We start from the raw sequence: 23,486 nt of genomic DNA on the forward strand, positions 1-23,486 counted from the left end.
GACCAGAAAGATACACACATGTGCATTCAATGCAGAATTATATTCATGTCAACATCTAAATCAAATCAACTAAAAAATTATATGCTAGACATGAAGTAGATATATTATTTTAGTGATTTTTAGTTTTAATTGTTAACTCGATGCAGCCTAGAATCACTGGGAAGAGACAATCAAACAGATTTTGTGAATATAAGGCTGTCCTGTAAGCCTGTCTAGGTCAAAATGTCTTAACTGGCTTTATTAAGGTTGGAAGACTCAGATTCTAAATGTACAGCACCATTCCTCAGTTCAGGACTCTGCACTTTGTAAGAGAATATAAACCTAATAGAGAACATGCCTGCATTCCCTTCTCTCTTGATTGTAAATATGATGTGAATAATTGCTTCATTTTCTCAGCTCTTGACACATGAGCTATGATCAACCATAATCTGAAATTTTGAGCCAGTATAAACCCTCTCCACACTAAATTGTCTTTTGTCAAGGTATTTTATTACAAAAATAAAAGTTGAAGTAAGATAGTCCCCAGTTTTGCAGGGTTATCTTCAGCAGGCAACCTTGCTTGTGCTGGTCTATTTCATTGGGTAATATATACATATATTCATACAAACTAATGTGTTCAATGTCTTTCAAACTTAAATAATTTCCCAGGAAGTAGAATCAGAAAATTGAATGACCACAACCATAGTTAATTATGGTTTGAAGCAGAGGTGCTAAAATAAATTTTAATTCTTTAAGGACAATAAAGAAGATAATTGACAACTGACTCTTAAGCTTAGAGTCAGAGAGACGATAATGGAAGTTACAAGGGAAGCTCTAGGGTCTTACACCTCTGGTATATAGGTGGTTCTACTCAGATCTCTTGAGTGCAGACAAGAACAAAGGTTGTGCCATTTTAACAAGAATTTGCGATAGCCACAAGAGACAAATTTTATTTCAAACCCCTCATTTCAATGTTGGTGGTTTTCTACAAATATGAAACACTAAAACTAAGCATGTAAAGAACATGTTTGCCACACATGTTGCTAGATTTTGCTCTCAAGCTTAAGATGTTGGTTACTGTCTTTTGCAGCTGAGATGCTAAATGTTATCAAGAACCTTTACTGATGAAAGAAAACTAAATACACTCAATACTCCTTTTTGTATAGCCTTTTATTATACTGTAGTATATTGTCAAAACTATATTATGGTATGGTATAATCTCACCACTATACATTTTACCTTTAATATGGCTGAGTTTAGGTCACTAGTTAAAGTTGGTGAACTACGGTTGCAGTTGCATATACATGTAATGACTAACTAATTACAGTGTCTACAAAGTTCTGTCATAAGGGAGATTTTAAATTAAGCATTCTTCTAAACACAACTAAAATCTCAACTTCATTTTGATCCCTTTAGCTATTCATAGTTCTGTTAATCAAGTGGCGAAAAAAAAATCTGTCTTCAACACATAAAATGATTTATTTGTTTGTGTGAAGGTGAGAGAAATGATCCCATCTCTGAGTAATGCATTAGAAGTATAAAGTTCACACTGTAGCACTGCTGATGAAAATTACCTGCCTGCTGTTACAACAGTGCTCATGAATTAATTAACCTTTTGCTATAGGAATCTTCAAACTTCAGCAGACACTGAAGTTTCTTCATTTATCTTTCATTATTTTAGAAAATAAAATGATGTTTAGTCCACAAAGAAAAGAAAGAGATTTGATTGGTTCTTTTTTTTTATAATTTATTTATTTTTTCTCAAATCATAATTCGTTCACATAGGGATTATAAACACACAAAGGCAGGATGTGGGGAAAGGGATGACACTGGAGTGTGGGTGTTCGGGGGGAATACAGATATCTTTCAGAACAGGGTGCCGGCTGGGTGAAGATTCAGGGACAGGTCACTGTGATTCTGCCTATGACTCACTTGTCCTTATCTAAGAATCACCACAGCCCTTCTATACTTGATTGGTTCTTATACTTTTCATTATATCCATACAACATGTAGTTAATGTATAGTGTACAAGAACACTCTCATTGTATTTTTGTGAGCAAGAGATGAACAAAGTGGCTGCTTCCTTTGTCACTTACTTCCCTTTATGAATGAGATTAGGTAAATCTTACTAGAGAGTTGACTACCTTAATTTTACCTTTCCAATTTGAGATGATAACACGCAAAATACAGTATGCCTTTGCAACTGTATTTCAGTAAGTTTTCTTAAACATGTCTATACACACTTCACTTTCTATTGAATATGAACTTGTTCAATTTATTGCATTATAACAATGCTTAAGTGTGTGTGTTTGAAGTGATTTGATAGTTTTAAATTGGGATTAAAAACTTTGAAAAGTTAAATAAAACTAGAATATAGGACAAGAGTATTATTAATAAATCAGGGAGTTAATGTATATCCTCAGCATGTTAATGTAAAGGACAACATTAACAATTAGATACGTCAAGGTAGTTGTATTTAAAAATTGCTAGATTATATATTCTAAACACTGACAGGTCTTATATAATTACTAGGGGCCACACTCAATTTTTCCCACTGTGGTAGTATGTCTCCTAAATATATTAACAATTTTTAGTACTACATTATTCAGTAACATATAATTAAACTGGTCTCTTCTACTATCCAGAATTTTTAATTTTAATGCATTATATTACTTGGAAGTAAACTCTAAACTTTAAATGTAAAAAACTGATAATATCCACTTTAATACTTTGATGAACTAATTCGTATAAATTGTCACTTGCATGTAATTATTTAAAAGAAAAAAATGAAGAGGAAATATCTCTATATTTATACTATTTAATATTAAGTAATAATAACAGCACATGAAACATAAATGTGATGAGAACATGATATAGATAATAACAATGCAAATGCAAGACATTTTAAGATATCAAATTGCTCTTAAAATCTACAGTGCAGATACAAGAAAAGGAAGTAAAGTATGTAGACAAAGTTTGTTAAGGGATAGATGAGTGCTTGGTTAGAAGATCCAGTAGTGGCGCACAGTTACTCATACACACTTGACCAATTACTAATCCTACTTCATTTAGAAGACTGTCCTGTTTTACTGCACATGTATCTTAAGGAGGTTGCACATCAAGTAGTAAGGGTGTAATGAAACTAAAAAAGGAGACGCAGTTATTTCTAGAGTGTAGCCTCTGGTAATTTGACTACACTCCAGTGGAAATTTGCACATCTGAGAATATCTTTCAGTATCAAAGAAGGGTAAACCCAACTGTGAACTTGTTGTCCAGATGCTGCATGATTTGAAACTTACTGCTACAGAGCAAGGTGATGACTCAGCTGTTAATGAAGCCAGTATGCTCTCCTCTATAAAAGGAACTTTTATTCAGATGCTTACTGTTAAATAAACTCATGCTCTTTAGCTCTTTCTGAATTTCAGCTGGCTGGTTCAACTTAGCATTTCTGGCTCTAAATTGTCTTCAAGCTAACTGATTCAATCTGGCTTCTCTTGGTTTCTCACTGAATTGCTCTGCTTGGCCTCAAACTAACTCTGGCAAATTGTTCTAATCTTTTGGCTTTCTTACTCTCTGGCTCATTCTGTCTGTATTTGTGTCTCTGTTAAAATGTCCCAGTAAAAATTTCCTCTGCTGTTCATGAACTAATCAGCACTGTAGTGAGTGCAGCAAACAGAACTGACTCAACCAACCTGAACTCCTCTGCACTATCCTAATTGCACTCAACTAAACTAAATGGAACTCCAGGAACCAAACTGGATCAACTTAACTGACCTAACTCCATTAACTGAACTGCATTGACTGCAAAAACTCAGCTGAACTGAACTTTATTCAACTATACTACACTGCACTGCCTGAACTCAACTGAATTGCCCTCCACTCCTAACTTACTTTATATTACTGTTAAATAGCCTCTAGTTTCTGTCTGTTCTCCTGAGAGTTGAGCATATCATATCTCTGACTCATTCTGTCAAATCTTTCTCTGATTTGTCTCTTTGTCTGCCATTTAATTAGTCTTCACTTTGAAGCATGACTGCTCCCTTCTACAAACTAACTTTACCTTCCTTGTTTAAGACTAAAGTCATGTAGTAAGGGTGTGTCTGTATTTAAGCCAGAGAGATTAAATGTGTATCATGCTAGTCAGTTCACACAGAAAGTCTTTAGATGTGATCCCTTACCAGAGCAGTTTTATTATAGGATTAAAATTCCTCTATATAATTAAATCTTGATTAGGCAACCATATTGCTGAGATTTTGTATGTTCAGCTTTCCTGTCTCACCTAGAATATCTTTGAAACATGTTGTTCCTCTGACTCTTACAATCTCTGCAAATCTTGAGTGATTTTCCCTAAGACAGCATTTTGCTAAATGGCTCATTCTGCCCTCAAAGAAAAGGTCCCCGTAGCCTCAGCATCCTACAGAAGACTAACCTCAATTATCCTCTCATTGCTGAATTATCATTACATATTTTATAAATTGTATATAAATTATTTGCCTGATATGTTTTTCTCATCTGTGGCATACTTTATATTTTATATTGATTTAAGAAAAGAAGATGATATTTTTGAAATTCAATATAATATTTTTATATTTATAGTTCATTTCCATTTTTCTAATACATTTTTGCATAATCTAAAATAAAAAGGAAGTAAACACATTCCACCCGACAGTAGACTACCCTGTATTCTACAGATCAGAATGTGTATGTGTTATTTTTGAAGACAACATTTCCACAATTTTTCAAGAGAACAGTGATTTCATTTGTTAAATTCATCTTTAAGCTGGGCAGTGGTGGCGCATGCCTTTAATCCCAGCACTTGGGAGGCAGAGGCAGGTAGATTTCTGAGTTCCAGGACAGCCAGGGCTGCACAGAGAAAACCTGTCTTTAAAAACCAAAATGAATAAACAAATAAATAAATAAATAAATAAATAAATAAATAAAATAATCATCTTTTAAAAAGTAATTTAATAAAATAATTTTCTAATATTTTTAGGCAATTGATTTTTTCTATGCAGGCAAGAGACTTACAATAGGACAGCTATATTCTAGTGTTATTTAAGTAAGTAGTCTTCTAGAACATAATGATGAATATGTTTCAAAACTAATAGCAATATGTATTTCACTGGTCAATGCTTCAAATTAAGAGATTTTTTAAATTTAGACCAAATACACTCATATATGTTCAATATATTAACATTTTCCAAATGAATATTTTTATAATTGTGAAAGGAATACAACTTTTTAACAGTTATAAATTTAGAATATTTGTCAAAACATTTTGGTCACTTCACTTTTAAGGACATTTCTATTACAAATACATTTCATATTGGACATATTTATTTGAAGTATCAAGGTATTTAAAAATTATACATATTTTATTAACACACACAAAGTATCCAAACTTCCTGGCATTCATATGAACACAAGTTTGATCATGATAACCTTATTCAATACTGTCATTGATTCTTATATGATGTTTAATGGGTAAAATTATACAGAAAGTAGTACATATTTCAATGCATTTTTGAAAATTGAGACTAGACTTACATAAGAATAAAACATAAGAATAAAAATATGACTAGTTTGGAAATAATGATCTCCATACCTGACAGGTAGTGTCCTGTCTCCTTTTCTCCTATCCATTTCTCTTTGAGGGACAGGATACCATCGAAAATTTAGCTTCCAGTTAAAACCACCATAAGTCATGTCTGACCCAGCCATGTACTCAAAGGTATCATCACTAATAACATCAATGATTGGACACACAACCGTTTTCCTGTAGAAAAACAAAAGCCAGTTTTTATACAAATGATAATTTACATTAGCTCTTTAAGTTGGTTATAGATAATGTAGTAACATTTAATTATTTTTATAACACTACTATACCTTTAATTTTCTCTTATCAGTATTCTCTGATGAATCATTTCCTCTGAGATTGCTTCTCTTCCTCACCTTTGCCTTAAGGCTATGATGTGAAATCTAATCAAATATTCTAATTGACCTTCAAGCTGATTTTAGAATGCATTCTAAGTACTAACTCAGCAGGATGAACATTGTCTATTTTTCATAAACTACCACCCACAGCATGATTAGTCAAGTTGCTTTGGCATTATGTATCATTTTAAGCTATAACCCACTGAAAAGCAATAGCATACAGAGAGGCAGAATGGATGAGAGAAAATTAGATCTGGAGCTTTGCATTTCAAATAGATCAAGTTAGTTTAAAGATTATAGGAAAACTTGTCACAGAGAAAATTCCCTTTAGGAAAAAAATCAGCAAAAATTAAAATCATGATCTATAAATACCAATAAGCAGTATCTATGAAGGACACCAGGACCGTGACAACTTAGCAGCAAGCTGTCAGATAACTCAGAGTCTATTGCTGTCTCAATCCATGTACTGTGTTAAAACAAGACAGTAACTTGTGTTCTACCCTAGTTTCCTATACTAAAGCATAGTCAAGAGGTTTTAGCTTTTTGTGAGTCTATTTAGCGTACAAATGTTTCACTTAGGGTTTTTTTTGGACACTTTATTTTCCATCCATGTCAGACCTTCTCTCATTCTTGCTTTTTTGTAATCTAAGTGGTTTACTACAGGCCAACCACGAATCATCTCCACAAGGAAATATGCAAGTCCACTCAAGATGACATTGACTTCAGCTAATCCTGAAGAACAGAGCATCATGCACATTCTAAGTCACCCTTTAGGTGTGGAAAGCAAAACAGGGCTTCAGTGATATCTGCAATACTTCTGTCATTCCTTGTCATGTAGTCTTATATATGCTACACAGTTTTCCATTGCGTAAAGTTTTTGAACTCACTAAGCTTCATCCTACCTTTAGAAAAGCTTCTTGATGAATCTGGCCACAAGCAACTCATAACGTTTATTAATTAATTAATTATTTTTTTCTGGATTTAATTACTTAACTTTTAGTGGGGCAGAAATCAGGTCTATAACCCTTGAGCAGGTTTTCTGTCTAGTTATGGCAATGTAAAAATGTATAAACAGAAACAAAATGACTCATATATAAGATACAAATGAGTTGTTAGGATAAAAGCAAATGCTTTAAGCATGGAAATATGAAACATTACAATAAAAACATACTAAGTTGAATATAAAACACATGTTTAAAGAAGAGCATAATGTACAAAATGTTACCAGATAATGTATTGAAGATATTTTAAGTTTGTTTTGCTTTGTCAGTCTCATTCACCTGTGGGCACTGTACAATACACAAACTCTTATTAGCTATAGACTGCACTGAGTAGACTAAGAGGTTCCCACTGGCTTCTTGAACTGTTGTTCATTTTATTGATAGCCTCCATCTAACTTCATGGCAAGTAGCAGCTCCTGCCATTCATGTGTTGTGGCTGAACTAGTTTACACTAGAAGCCATTGTTCTGAACACTTAATTAAAAATATCAACCCTAGGTTCTTCTACTGTGCATGAAATAGCAATGCAAATGAAGTGTTCTACAGTGATTTATGACATCAGATAGCATTCAATGTTTGCTATCTTCATTAGGTACTAAGAATTAGACTAATTTAGCAGCCACTCATATGAATAGCTATAAGATGTCATAATCATTAAGAATTGCAGAGTTTTAATTCTACAAAGTTCAATGTTTCAAATTTTGAAATTCATAGAAAGAATACTGTTTCAATAATTATACTGTGCTCTACTTATTTTTTAAAACAAATAGTATTATCTCAAGAAGCTGTGTGAGTGTGTGTGTGTGTGTGTGTGTGTGTGTGTGTGTGTGTGTTTTCAAGATCTTTGAGATGAAGTTGAACTGGACTGACTGAAGGCACAGAGGCAGTGAAAAGAAGCCTGCCTAAATTATTCACTGCACTTCCAGTAACACAAGCAAGTTTGTTAGAACATCTGCAATCCCTGCACAGGAGAGTTGGGCGGACCAAAGGTGCTTTGAAAATTTCCTACAACACATTATGCTGTCAAACTTGAATGATAAACTTCACCTGTAAATGCTCAAAACATTTTTCATTGTATCGTTGGATTACTCTTAATCACTTACACATGCTTAACATGAATTATGATTTTATCTTAAAAATGAGAAAGCTGCCTTTTTTGGAGCATAAGAAATAAATCTTCTGAAAATAGCATTTTGAACTAGGCATTGTGATAGACAGCTGGAGCTGCTCTCAAAAGGTCCAGGTGTAAGCCTTGCAGACTTAACACAGAGCTCCCTACCTGTCTTCCTTTATTCTCGCCAGCAAGGGCTCCAGCCATCCTAAGGTGCACTCACAGTGTGCATCCAGAAAAGTTATGACCTGTCCTTTTGAAGCAGCTGCTCCTCGGAGACGGGCACGTATTAACCCAGAGCGCTCTTCCATCCTGATAATTTTCACTGGAACTTCTAAAGTTTTCACGTAATTCTCTAATGTCAACTTGAGAAAATCTGTAACAAGAATGTATTAGGAAGGTTTGGAGACATTTTAGAATAAAACAAAGAGGGGACATAGCAAGCTCATACATGCAGATATCAAATGTGTGTGTAATTACACTCACATATACAGAGTTTTAAAACAAATGTACAAATGAAAAGCTCATCAATTAAATAATGCTACACATCATGATATACACTATCCTAGCTACTTCTTGACTATAAAAATGATTCCTATTTACAGAGGTGCAAAGTATACCTCTTTCACTGGCATCATCGACCAAGATGACCTCAGAGAGCAGGTAATGTGGGGAACGATTTATGACACTATAGACAGTTCTAAGTAGAGTACTCCAAGCTTCATTATGGAACACAATGACTACACTTGTGTTTGGAAGTTCATCAGGGTAGACTTTAGTCTTGCATCTGGGAAAAAAGCAAAGAACAATGATCAAAATAAATCATGTTTCATCCTGATCTTCCTCAGTAGGAATATTCATAACAATAAAACTTCAGACTTCAAACTTCAAAGTCCTTTACCAAGGAGCTGAATTATGAATATATTGAATAATTTTCCTTTTTATAAGCACTGTGAGTAATCATTTGGCCTTTTGAAAGTTAAATATGCATAATTACCAATATTTTATTTTAACTCCTGCAGGGAACAAAGCTGCATGATTTCCATAATTCTAAGAAAAATTTGAGAAAACTGAAATAATATTCTCAAACTGTCAAATAATTAAGAACACTAGATACAATAGATCCAGACAAATTCATTTACTAGAAAAAAATTATTCTTTGATTTTAAAAAAAATAGCTCAAAAAGCTCTATGGGTATAAATAGACATGAATCTGTGCAGCTTTAAAGCATGTAAGACTGAGATTATTTATCTCTTGTAAAATTTAAGAAAATAAGCTTTTCACTGCATTTGAGAATACAGTAACATATTTCCTCATTCAAAGGAAGGTTATGGCCCATGGCTCCTACAATGCCTTGATATTCTAGACATATGGGAAAGAATTTGTTTACCAGTATTTTTCAAACTCTAATGCATACAAACCCCACCAGAGAATTTGTTAAAAGAGAAATCTAATTTGCTAAGTATGAGACGAAGCCTGAAGTCTTGCTTTGCTGCTGGTCTCAGGAGCAGATGGATCAATAAGCAGTTGAATGAAAATTATCATTAATTTGACAATGAACTGTATTTGAAAAAAACAATTTTAAACATGTTTTCAATTCAGATGGGCCAAGATCTTACTCCACAGGCCATAAATTCAAAAATTAAAAAAATGTTTGATTTTTATAATTTTGTAAGTGGGCACCCTGAAATGGAATATGCAGATTGTCATTGCCTCTGTCAACTTTTCAACCATTAGATATGTCTGTCATGTAATTTTAAATCTTGATCACTGTAGACTAGGAAATATGTCACTGGACTTCTGAAACAGGAGTAGAATTTTATTCACCCTAGGACATGTTTAATTTAAAATACTCTAAGAAGTAAAAACTTACAATAATTTCATGATGTGCAACAAGTCACATACTTCCTGCCATTTATGATTTTATATTACACAATGCAGTATTATTAGAGTTAATTTTTTCACAGGGAAGGGACAAAACAGTCAATGAAATATAGGATGTGTTAAAGAAAAACAATAAAATAAAACTGAGCATGTCCATTAAGACTTTTCTCTTTTAAAACATTCTTTAAAATGTCATCCAATCAGCGAAATCTTTTATATACAGTCAGGTAAGAATATCTGTGTATACACTATATATATCATTTCTAACATTTTTGTGTGAACCTATTTGAAAATAAACATGCATTAAGCTCTACAATACAATAACTACTGTGCACACAGGAAAAGAAAATGTGATGATCTCACAGCTCTCTCCACTCTGTGGAAATGTTCAAACAACATCCTTGTGCTTCATCATCTTCTTACTCCTAGCTCCAGGCAGTTCAGGACTAAATGAACTGAGAAAGCCATCTCAGTAAATGAGAAGTGTTTCTTCACCATTTTCTTCAATCCTGCACTCTCTGCCTCGTCAAAAACTCCCACCACCTTCAGCATTCCAAGTGCAATATGACAGTACAATCATTATCATCACTGAAGTAAATCTATACAAATGATATGAAGAGAATCCAACATTCAACAACTACTGGCTTAAACCAGCAGTAAAACAGTTAATAAATGCTACCCAGTGTCAGTTATTATTTTTAAGTAATTCCTTTAAATCAGAATTTCCTGTTTGGAATTCTAAATGCCACCTAAGAAATTTTGGATTCATACATAGTACTGTTAAGAAATAAAATTATCTGAGTATGGTAGATCATGCCTATTATCCCACCACCTTTGAATAAGAAGCATGATGATTGCCCTGAGTTGGAGGATATGCTAGACTAACTACACAGTAAGTTCCAGGACATCCTAGTCTGCATATTGAGAACCTATTTGAAACAACAATAATGAAAACAGTAAAATGTAGCTTAGACATATAGCTCCAATACTTTAAATGATTTTCATTAAGTTTATTTTGTGTTTGAAAAAAATCACTAATATTAATTCTATATTCATCTATTCTTTATATAATGAAGGAAGTTAATCCTAATCCAGATACTATATTAGCAAAGAATCTCCAATGACTCATTTAAAATGTAGTGAATATGTTTGTCAGTTCTTTCTTCCTACTAGAGAGTAAAAGCCATTAACCACAAGACACAGTGTTTTAGTTATGGAGTGATCTGATAAAGGTATTGGTGATCACCCATCATAACATTGATTGAATTTATATTTTATATTATCTAAGAAATTTGATTGTAAGAAAAAAATGAAAGAAACAAATTAAAATATTCAAGACCTGAAAATGGAAACAGAAGCAACAAAGATAACACAAAATGAGGGAAATCTGAAAATGAAAAATTTAGAATTGCAAACAGGAAATACAGAGACAAGCTTCACCAATACAGTACAAGAGATAAAAGAGAATCTTAGGGACTGAATATACAAATCAAGGAATTTATAATCAGTCAAAGAGAATAGAAGATACAAAAACAATCTTACACAAAACATCCAGTAAATCTGTAACACTATCAAAAGAACAAACCTATGAACAATAGGAATAGAAGAAGGATAAAAATCGCAACCTAAAGCCCTAGAAAATATTTTCAACAGATCCATAGAAGAATTTTCTTTAACTTAAAGAAAGAGATGTCAATAAAGTTACAAGAAGCATGCACAAACACCAAAAGATTGGAACAGAAAAGAAAATAACCAGAACACATAATAGTCAAAACACTAAATATAAAGAATAAAGAAAGAATATTGACAGCTAAAAGGAAAAAGATCATGTAACATATGAAGACAAACCTGTTAGGATTACACCTGACTACTCTCATTCAAGACACTATAAGACACATGGTCTTGTATTAATATGATCCAGACTCTAAGAAATAACAGATGCCAGCCCAGTTATTACACCCAAGAAAAGTTTCAATCACTATATGTGGAAAAAATAAGATATCCCATTAAAAGTTAAATGTAAAGAACTACTAGCTATAAATACAGTTCTACAGAAGGTACTAGAAAGAAAAATCTAAATCAAGGATGTTAAACACAAACATTAAAATATGGGAAATAATAATCTCCCATCAGAAAAACCAAATGAAGGAAAGCACAAACACATATAACACTACCACCACCCTACCACAACCTCCTCCTGCTCCCCCTCCCCTCCTCCTCCTCCTCCTCCTCCCCCTCCCCCTCCCCCTCTCCCTCCTCCTCCTCCTCCTCCTCCTCCTCCTCCTCCTCCTCCTCCTCCTCCTCTTCCTCTTCCTCCTCCTATGTGGGACCGTGAAAAAGATAGCTTGGTTTCTGGTAGAGCATTGGATAGAGATGGCCAGAGACCCTGCAAGGGACAGAGTATATTTCACCATGCTCCCAGACCCCAGGCTCCTGATGTGCGGTCTAAGATCTCCATTGATCAGAACCTTTCAGTAACATAGGGCAATGCCCTATCAGCCCCTCCACAGTTAGAAGATGTGGTTATAGGCCCCAGGCCCTAGAGAGATTTCCATATTAATGAAATACCTAAAAACCAGAGGGTGTAGCCAATTAAGTATTCCTCCCTCCCTATTTAACTCAGGTCTGCCCTGAGTTTGGGGTGGGGGGGTGCAGCCAGATTCATCTGCTTTCCACCATGACAATAAACCCTTTAAAACCATGGACTTCCTCTTGTCTTTGGGGCCTGCTATGGAGAACTGTGGAGGAGGCCTTAGAACTACTGAGCCACCACCTAATCTCCCACCTGAGGACTCCTCTACGTTCCTGCCTTGGAGGCCACCAATTCAACCAAGCTAGCAGAGCCTTGATCCAGCCAAGTGAGTCTCGGTAACAAATAGTCTCAACCTGCAGGGTGCTGTCAGGCCACCCCCCACCTCTCATCTCTCATCCCTCTTGGTTGCGAGCCAGTTCAGCTTGTATTTCCCCAGTCTCAACTCTTCTGCAGCTACCAATGGCACCTGGTTGCCCAAAAGTCTGAGACCAGTCAATCCCCACATGCCTTCTTGTCTGGGGGTCCCCACTCAAAAGCCTTGCCCCCACGGGACCTCAGACTGAGATCTCCCCACACCCAGGCAGAGCCCCACAGCTTTGCATGGAGGGAACTCAGTCAAATTCCAGTGCTTCTGCTCCCCAGAGCCGCACCTCCTTGAGCTCCCTGGAGTAGAAGACACACAGAACCACAACTCCACCCAATAGGACCCACACATACCCACACATGAGTTAACTGCCCCACACTTCTTATACTATTACTACTACTGCTGCTGCTAGTTACTACTTACTACTACTACTTCTACTACTGCTATAAAATAACAGGAATTAACAATCATTGCTAATTAGTATCTCTCAATATCAATTGCCTCAATTCCCCAAATAAAAAGACACAGATTAACAGACTGGATACAAAACCAGGACTCATCATTTTGCTTCATACAAGAAATACTTCTCCACATCAAGAATATATATTACTTCAGAGTAAAGTATTAGAAAAAGATATTCCAAGTAAATGGACCTAAGAAGCAAGGTGGTATAACCAATTAACTAACAAAATGAACTTCAAACCAAGAAAAAAAATCAAAAGATAGGAAAGGACCTACATACTCATCATGTGAATGTTCCACCAAGATGACATTTTAATTCTTAACATCTATACCCCAAACACAAGGGCATCCACCGTTGTAAGAGTAAAACTTCTTCAGCTTAAGTCACACATTGATCTCATAGACTGATAATGGGATACATTAATACGCCACTCTCACCAGTGGTCAGGTCACCCAGACAAAGACTAAACAGAGACATGCTGGAGCTAACTGATGTTATAAACCAAAGATATTTAGAGAATATTCTACCAAAACAGTAGAATATACATTCTTCTCAGCATGTCATGGAACTTTCTGTACCACTGGGAAAAGATTTTTTACCTACTCTACTTCCCAAAGACGTTCCATACAAAGAACTCAAAACAACCTAGATATTAAAAAAAAAATCAATTAAAATAGTGTAGAGATCTAAACAGAATTCTCAATAAAAGAATCTCAATTTTCTTTGAAAGATGAAATAGAACAGATTCTACAGGTGGACTGGAGACAGAAAAGGATAGGAGAGGGAATCAGGTGGAAGTGGACTGAGAGAATTTGGGAGATTCAGCTGGAATTGGGGGGAGGGTCTGGGGACAGTGTGGATACCTTGTGCAGTGTAAACTTCCCAGATGACCTAATGAGAAATTCTAGTAACAGAAGATAGAGAGAAACTCTCAACTGATCATCTTTTGTAGTCAGCAAGATTTCTAGTGGTGAAAGTGTGTTGTATCCAGTTGAATTATTGGCTAAGTAGTTCCTATGGTGACCCATTAATAATCCAGGACAGAAGGTTGGCCTCTGAAAACTAACAATGGGGCTCCAGTGATGATAACAACTTCCACTCAGCTCATTGAATATATGGAAATCAAGCTGGGGTGGACTTGGAGCCTTCACCACTAAATTCTAGTCTCTTCGGCATGAGAAGGTATTCTGCAGGTGATGGAAAGAAAAACCTGGACATCCAGCCAGCCACAAAGCCTTCTACCTACAATTGTTCCTGCCTGTAAGCTTTGTTGGGAAAATGGTGGTAAGTAACACATGGGAGTAGCCAATAAATGTTTGGTTTAACTTGAGATCCATGCCACAAGATAGAGGTCTTCCCAACACTCTCCTGGATGGCCTGGATCTGGAGACTTAGCTAAACACAGATGGAAAAAAGAAAGGATTCCTTATGTTTTTGTGCTATATTCATATACCAGTGCCTTATCCAGTAGTCATCAGAGGCTTCCCATGGCAGCAGATGAGAGGGAGTTCAGAGACCTACAGTCAGATATTATGCCAAGAAAGAGTCTAAATCAGAAGTCTTCATCAGATCAGCTAGAGAAACCATAAAAGGCATGAAGGAAAGACTGTAGGAGTCAGAGGATATGGAGGACACAAAGAAGAACATGTCCCACTAAGTCAACTAAGCAGGCTCACATGGCCTCACAGAGATGGACATCTCAAATATCAAACTATGTCATATACATATATGTAATCACTGTTAGTATGGTGCTTTTATGGGGCCACTAACAGCGAGAGCAGGTATATTTCTCATTCTTTTGTCTACTCTTGAGATTCTTTTACTCCTTTTGGGATTCTTCGTCCAGCCTTAATGTGAGCTTTTGTCTTGTTTTAATGTATCTTGTTTGGTCCTGTCTTTGAAGACTTGCTTCTCTGACAAGGGAATGAAGGGGAAATTGGTTGGAAAGGAGGGAGATAGGAATTAGTGGGGATGGACCTAGGAGGAGCAGAGGAAGAGAAAACTGTGGGTATGATGTTTCATATAAGAGTAGAATATATTTTCAATTAATTTTAAAAAAATGTGTTGTGATTCTCTTGCTTTCTGATTAGATCATAACACACAGAACTTGTATTAGCATTTGAATTTTATACACAAAACATTCAGATATGGCAAAATACATCATGACTTTGTGTACTACAAGGGAAAAAAAGTAACATTACCAAATGAACTACAACACAATTTTTTACTTATTATCATCTATTTAATTGTTCAATAGACTATAGAAGATAATCTATCAAATTCATGTAGGTGTCACTTCCTATGACAATATTACATTTACTTTTCGAATCAGTAACATTGATTTTTGTACTTTCTTATGTTTTCTTCACTTCATTTAAGATGAATCCTCAATTTTCAATTTGTGTCATTTAGTTGACTAGAGGCAAAAACCGAGCTCAAACCTTAGATATCAAATATTTCACCTGTGAGTAGTTTCACTGATACTTTTTCATAGGCTTCATATGATGTGCTTTCTAAATATTAAAGCTCAAATGAATTATATTGGGATTTTGTTCTTCTGCTTCAGTAGAACTTGGATGCACCCAATATTCTGTATTACTAATGAAATTCTAGGAGATGGCAACACTGCTAGTCCATGGTTAACACAAGAACCAAGCTATACAAAATACTCAATTTATGATTAGCAAAAAAAAAAAACCAGAAATACAGTCATTTCTCTAAAAATATATTTTGTTTCATCAACTGGAATTTATTTTTTCTGCTTCTTGCTGCCTTTTCTTTAAATGATCATACTAAGTAACCTAATAGTCATGAAGAAATGAAGAATTATATTGCCATTTTCACATGTAATATACGGAGTGCATCACAAACAACTTACTTGACACTATAGCTGAGCAGTTAGGACTCACAAGATTAATAAATTCCCCTGTCTATTGATCCACCACCAACACATCCCAACATAACTAACAGTAGATTTTAACACCCAATGTAATTTTAGATCCATAATATTTTAAGAAAATATTCACGTGGAAGGACATGAACACAGTAAAATTCATGTTTACTACAGAATAGTCTTTACATTTTATTTTCTCCTTAAAGATGGCAGAATTTTCACTCACTGTTTTTTCATTAATAATATAAAACAAGGAACCAGTAAGAATAAAGTGTAGTTTGGCATTGAAATAATAGAATAAATAAAATCCTTTCCATAATAAATGAAATATAATCATGAGAGCATGTATGTGCCTATCTGTCTCTCTCCCTCTCCCTTTCCCTTTCCTTCTCCCCCTCCCTTCTCTCTCTCTCTCTCTCTCTCTCTCTCTCTCTCTCTCTCTCTCTCTGTTTGTTTGTAATAAAAGGAGAGTAGTAATTTTACCATTTCTAACCTCCATTTCTGTATTTTACAAAATGGATTTGAAATCGCCAAAAACTATAGATCTTACCAAAGGATGTGAAGAACATTGTTTCATATACTCAGAGAATGAAGCTTGATATACCATAGTGGATAGATGGCAAAGAATGTTAATGTTCACTGAGTTACAAACTTACTTTACAAAAACCATAAAAATATTTTTAAGTCATATATCCACAATACTGACCTGCATGCAATAGATATATTAGGGCAATAACAGCACAAAGCTTGTGGGAATAATGAATCATTATCATATTTGCATTAAGTCTCACTTCAAGAGATGCAACTCATACCCTTAATTGCTTGAGTGACCAAGAACTTCAGACTAGGTAGCCCAGGAACTTATAGTAAAATTCAATACTACTATCCAATAAAAAAATATAACAGTAGGATGATTCCTAATGGCATTTAGCTATACTTAGAGATCAATGTCTTCCTCAGTCATCTGCAGAGAAGCTTTCTTCTGAAGCAGGTGGGAAGAAATACAAAGACCCACAGCCAGATATTATGCAGACATTGGGAGACTTTTCCTCTATTAAATCCATCTCCTCATGACTCAGAGAATTTTGGGAAATAAGAGGCAAAATAGTTTAAAGGGGAGAAAGGACGGAAGGTACCAAGAAATCAAGGCCCTTCAAATCAAAACCATCAAAGTTCATATGAACTTTCAGAGACTGAGGCAGCAGGCAAAGGACCTAATTGGCTCTGCAGCAGACCTTTGCATGTGTGCTATAGTTTCCAGTTCAGTCTTTTATGGAATTCCTTAGCGTGCAAAAGAGTGTTTCTCTGATTGTCTTCTTTTGGGCTCTTTTACTGCTGTTCATTTGTCTTGTCTAATCTAAATATGTTTCTTTTTTTCTCATCTTATTACATTATATTTTATTATTATTTCTTAGAAATATATTTTTTATTTTCTGAGAGACAGAAAGGGATTGAATCTGATGGTAGTGAAGGTAGGAGACCACTGGCAGAAATAGAGGGAAGGAAAACATAATCAAGGTATACTTTTTAAAGAATAAATACTATTTCCAATAAAAAGTAAAAAGAAAAAACGTTGTAAGATGCAAAGAAGGAAATTTTTGAATAAATTAAATAATTAAAGGATAATGATACTTTTCTTATACTGTCTTGATTGTTTAATCAAGTTTTAAATTATACAGGTTAGAAAAGCCTATATGGTTATTTTTTATTTTTTTTAATTTTTTACATCCTGATTGCAGTTTCCCTCTCTCCTTTTTTCCCAGTTCCTCACTCCCACATACTGTATGCTCTGTCACCTTTGCTACACTCCCTTATCCTCTTCTCCTTTGTTTCTCTTCATAAAATGCAGATCTCCCATGGATATCAAACAGGGCATATCAAGTTGTGTTAAACTGGACACATCCCCTCATATTAAGACTGGATGAGGCATCCAGAGTAGGAGGAAATGGCCCCAACATCTGGCAAAAGAGTCAGAGTAAGTCCCTGCTCTCATGTTAGGAGTCTCATAAGAAGACTAAGCTACACAACTGTAATATATAGCAGAGTGCCTAGGTAGGTCCCATGTAGGTACATATTAGTTGATTCTGTGGGTATTCCTACGATGTCTTTGAAATCTTTTGCTTTCATAATCCATCCTCAACTACTTCAGGATTGCCTGAGCTCTGCCTAATGTTTTCTCCCATCAGTTGCTGGATGAAGTCAGTCTCTCTGATGACAATTGAGCTGGATACCAATCTGTGCATATAGTAGAGCATCATTAGGAATCATTTCATATAGCAACAGTCATTAAGTCTTCCCCACCAAAAATGCCCAGTACCATATGGTTTTAGAGTAGAATGCTATCAGACCTTCAGAGAAGACCTAATCCCAATTCTCTTTAAATAATTCCACAAAATAGACATAGAAGCAACACTACCCAACTCATTCTATGAAGCCACAATTACACTCATACTTAAATCACACAAAGACCCAACAAAGAAAGAGAAATTCAGACCAAACTCCCTTATGAGTATTGATGCCAAATGCCAAAAAACTCTAAAATTCTCAAAAACCAAATCCAAGAATATATTAAAACAATCATCCATCATGATCAAGTAAGCTTTATCACAGGAATGCAGGGATGATTCAATGAAAATCTCACAATGTAATCCACTATATACACAAATTCAAAGGAAAAAAAAAAACAACTAGGTGCTGAGAAAGCATTTGACAAAATTCAATACCCCTTCATGTTAAAAGACATGGAATGATCAGGAATTCAAGGTCCATACCTAAACATAGTAAAATCAATACACACCAAACGAGTTGCCAACATCAAACTAAATGGAGAGAAACTTGAAGCAGTCCCACTAAAATCAGAAACTAGACAAGGCTGCCCACTCTCTCCCTATGTATTCAGTATAGTACTTGAAGACCTAGCCAGAACAACTAGGCAACGAAAGAGGTTGAAGGTATACAAATTGAAAAGGAAGAAGACAAATATCACTATTTTCTGATGATATGATACTATACTTAAGTGATTCCAAAGCTTCCACCACAGAACTCCTAAACCTGGTAAACAACTTCAGAAAAGTGGCTGGATATAAAATTAACTCAAACAAATCAGTAGTCTTCATCTATTCAAAGGATAAACAGGCTGAGAAAGAAATTAAGAAAACAGTACCTTCACAATAGTCAAAAATAATATAAAATATGTTGGTGTGACTCTAGCCAAGCAAGTGAAAGAGCTGCATGACAAGAACTTAAAGTTGCTGAAGAAACAAATAGAAGATGTCAGAAGATGGAATGATCTCCAATGCTCATGGATAGGCAAGATTAATAGAGTAATAATGGCCATCTTGCCAAAAGCAGTCTACATATTCAATGCAATCCCCATCAAAATACCAACTCAAGTCTTCGTAGAGTTAGAAAAAGCAATTTGCAAATTCATTTGGAATAACAAAAAACCCAGGATATCAACAAATATTCTCAACAATAAAAGCACTTCTTGGGGAATCAGCATCCTGGATCTCAAGCTGTACTATAGAGCAATATGATAAAAACTGCATGGTATTGGTACAGAGACAGGTGGGAAGTTCAATGGAATAGAACTGAAGATGCAGAAATGAAAATACATTCCTATGGTCACTTGATCTTTGACAAAGGAGCTAAAACCATCCAGTGGGAAAAAAGACAGCATTTTTCAACCAATGGTGCTTGTTCAATTGGAGGTAAGCATATAGAAGAACGCAAATCAATTCATCTTTATCTCCTTGTACATAGCTCAAGTCCAAGTGGATCAAGGACCTCCACATAAAACCAGATACACTGAAACTAATAGAAGAGAAAGTGGGGAATATCTTCGAACACATGGGAACAGGGGAACAGTTCCTGAATAGAACATCAATGGTTTATGCTTAAGATCAAGAATTTACAAATGAGATCTCATAAAATTGCAAAGCTTCTATAAGGCAAAGGACACTGTCAATAGGAAAAAACAGCAACACAGAGATTAGGAAAATCCTACATCTGAAAGAGGGCTAATATCCAATGTATACAAAGAACTGAAGAAATTAGACTCCAGACAATCAAACAATCCTATTAAAAATGGGGCATAGAGCTAAAGAAAGAATTCTCAACTGAGGAAACTCAGATGGCTGAGAAGCACCTAAAGAAATGTTCAACATCCTTAGTCATCAGGGAAATGTAAATCAAAACAATTCTGAGATTTCACATCAGACCAGTCAGAATGGCTAAGATCAAAAACTCAGGTGATAGCAATTGCTCGCAAGGATATGGAGAAAGAGGGACACTCCTCCATTGTTGGTGGGATTGTAAGCTGGTACAACCACTCTGGAAAGCAGTCTGATTGTTCCTCAGAAAATTGGACATAGTACTAACTGAGGACCCAGCTACACCATTGCTGAGTATATACCCAAAAGATGCTTCAACATATAATAAGGACACATGCTCACTATGTTCATAGCAGCATTATTGATAATAGTCAGAAGCTGGAAATAACCCAGATGCCCTTCAACAGAGGAATGGATACAGAAAATGTGGTACATTTTCACAGTGCAATACTACTCAGCTACTAAAAACAATGAATTCATGAAATTCGTAGGCAAATGTATGGAACTAGAAAACGCCATCCTGAGTAAGGTAATCCTATCAGAGAAGAACACACATGGTATGTACTCACTGACAAGTGGATATTAGCCCATAAGCTCACAATACCTAAGATACAACTCATAGACCATATGAAGTACAAGAAGAAGGAAGACCAAAGTGTGGGTGCTTGGATCCTTTTTAGAAGGAGTAACTGTTAGATGTCTGCACACAGCTTGAAACAGACAACACCAGACCAAATGGTTCCAGGAGGGTGGGGGTGGGGGTCTTATTCAGGAGATTGGGCAAAGGTGGGGGGAGAAGTAGAGGAAGAAGAGAGGAGAGGAGAGAGAAAGAAGAGAGAGGAAGAGGAGAAGTAGAAGTAGATGCTGAGTAAATTAGTTGTGATGTGGCCATGCATGGGTAATGAGATTTAAAACCTTTAATACTTTATATTGGACATTAAAATATAGGCATTTGAGGTTAAGAATAACTGAATGAGAAGATCTTATTCCTGGATACAAATACTATGGTTGCAAGCACTGAGAAATCAATTAAAAGTTGAATAGGAAACTCTCTCTGTGGTGGTTAGTTTTCATAGTGCTGGAATGTTCTATGCATGCTGCTGTGGAAAAAAACGCATCAATTGTCTTGCCTAACAATAGATGCTCTATGGTATGATACTGACCTGACAGGTAAATTGTATTCACTCATACAGTAATGGTATGACAATCATAGGAAAGATTATCTTTTAATTCACAGGAGTGAGTTCATGTCTGATGATTTAAACCTTGCTATAAGAGACCACGAATAAATAGATCATAGACCTTAGGGATGAAACTCATCCTGTTCTTTTGCTACATGATGATGCTGAAATATACTTCTTAGTATCTCTATTTATAGCCATTAACTTCTGTTGCTCTCAACTTTGCTCAAAGACATTCTTCTTACAGTAGGTATCTAATGCAAAGATTTAGAATTGGTCAAAATACTAACTGACTATGAGTGCTCAGACATGAAGGGATTATTTATAGCAACCTTTTAAAAGTTCAGGAAACATTGAGAAAGAGGGTGAAAGAATATAAGAGCTGCAGGATTAGGAGAACTTCCATGAAATGCTGTTTTCAACATAAGCTGGCTGATATGCACATGAATTCATAACAGCTGTGGCTGTTGGCAGAAGAACTGTACAAGATAAAGCCAGTAAAAATTCCAGCAGAGATGAAGAAAATGCTTCCAGTGCCCCTTCCTTGGCTAAAATGCTGTCAGCAGTTTATGACCCTTGAGGGAGGCTGAGTTGATTTGCTTCAGAGTTCTAGCATCAGCAGTTTTCTCGTTTCCCGAAAGATGATGCAATACCAAGCGATATAGTCAACACTAATTAGAGTCATAGGGATGATAATAATAATAACAATATAATAACAATAACAATAATAATAATGAGAAAATTATGTTGGGAAAAAGACATTCACAGTGGTAACTAAGGACAGGAAAGTGGGTACACAAGATCAAAGTAACTTGAACACATGTACAAAATTTTTACAATTAAATGAAAATATTATACTTAGACACATATTTTATGAAATAGAAACTGAGAACAATAAACTTCAATTCTTTTACTCACAGATATATTAAAACAAATGAAACATCCTCTTTGCCTAAAAAATAGTGAAAATGAAAAGTATGTAGTTAATATGGTTTGAAACTATTTTCTACAGATGTAGATCTGAGTAGTAAAAGAGTTTTAGCTCCTTATCCTATAATGTATTTAGATGTACAATAATGTTCAATCCTCTGCCTTTTGGTTGGAAATTTATAAATACAAAAGAAAATACAGTTGTGCTACGTTGGCGGGAATATGGGAGTACAGGGATGTTTCAAACAGCTGCAATCTTGAAATGCGTTAAACAGTGTACCTATTTGCCATCTCTCCCCTTGGCTATGCACACATTAGGAGAACATAAACTGTTACAGTTTGATTTTCTCCTTTTCAAAGGCATATTGATGTTTTCAGATAAGCTACTCAACACAACATGATACATCAAAGGAAGAAAAATCGACTGTAAGATGAGAATGTGAAATCACAAAGGAGTCATAATTACACAGTGGTTTAGTTAGAAACAATCCATCTAGGACTCCCAACAAAGGCTGTCAACACTATGGTGTGCTTGGCTTGCTGGCAGGCTGCTCACTGAGCCAGTGGTTACCTTTTACTGCCTCAAATAAAGAAGATTAATAATAGCAATTAAACTGAAGACTTGTAACAAAGGTCCTCTATATATTTCTTATTTTTAAGATCTATGAGATTTGCAGAATTACATGTGGCTTCCATTCCCCAGTAAGAATAACCACAGACAGAATTTATGTCACATTCCAATGCATCCATGTAAATCAAATTGAGGCAATGAGAAAATAGTTCCTTCACAGTCTTGGACAGCTTGGGGACTTAAGTAAAATACAGTATTTAATTTTGCATATATTTCTACAGATTGCTTTACATGTATAATTTGTTAAAGTTGTCAAAAATCAGATGATTTTCTCAAAACTGAGTACCTTAAATTTCATGTAAATAAAGTTTTATGTTTATTTAAAATACAAGTACACATTTTATTATCTTTACCCTGCCTGCTTTTGAATCCACCCTTGCTTCCTCTGTTTTCTGATACACATTGGTGGTGATAGGAAAGCCTGCCTCTGGCCAAGATGTTGATCCACAATTTTCTTCTCTTCTTTTCTT

General features: G+C 35.2%; 1 protein-coding gene across 1 annotated transcript in view; it reads right to left on the minus strand.

Moving 5' to 3' along the window:
- Galnt13 (polypeptide N-acetylgalactosaminyltransferase 13) overlaps positions 1–23,486 on the minus strand; it is a 299,245-nt gene that overhangs the window by 224,101 nt on the left and 51,658 nt on the right. The window contains 7 exon segments of the mRNA XM_028769296.1: positions 5,585–5,755; positions 8,193–8,400; positions 8,645–8,811; positions 12,334–12,354; positions 15,977–16,030; positions 17,454–17,488; positions 19,026–19,049. Coding sequence (XP_028625129.1) covers positions 5,585–5,755; positions 8,193–8,400; positions 8,645–8,811; positions 12,334–12,354; positions 15,977–16,030; positions 17,454–17,488; positions 19,026–19,049 — 680 coding nt within the window.

This window comes from Grammomys surdaster, unplaced genomic scaffold (genome assembly GCF_004785775.1).
Source record: "Grammomys surdaster isolate TR1022 unplaced genomic scaffold, NIH_TR_1.0 191, whole genome shotgun sequence".
NCBI lineage: Eukaryota > Metazoa > Chordata > Mammalia > Rodentia > Muridae > Grammomys > Grammomys surdaster.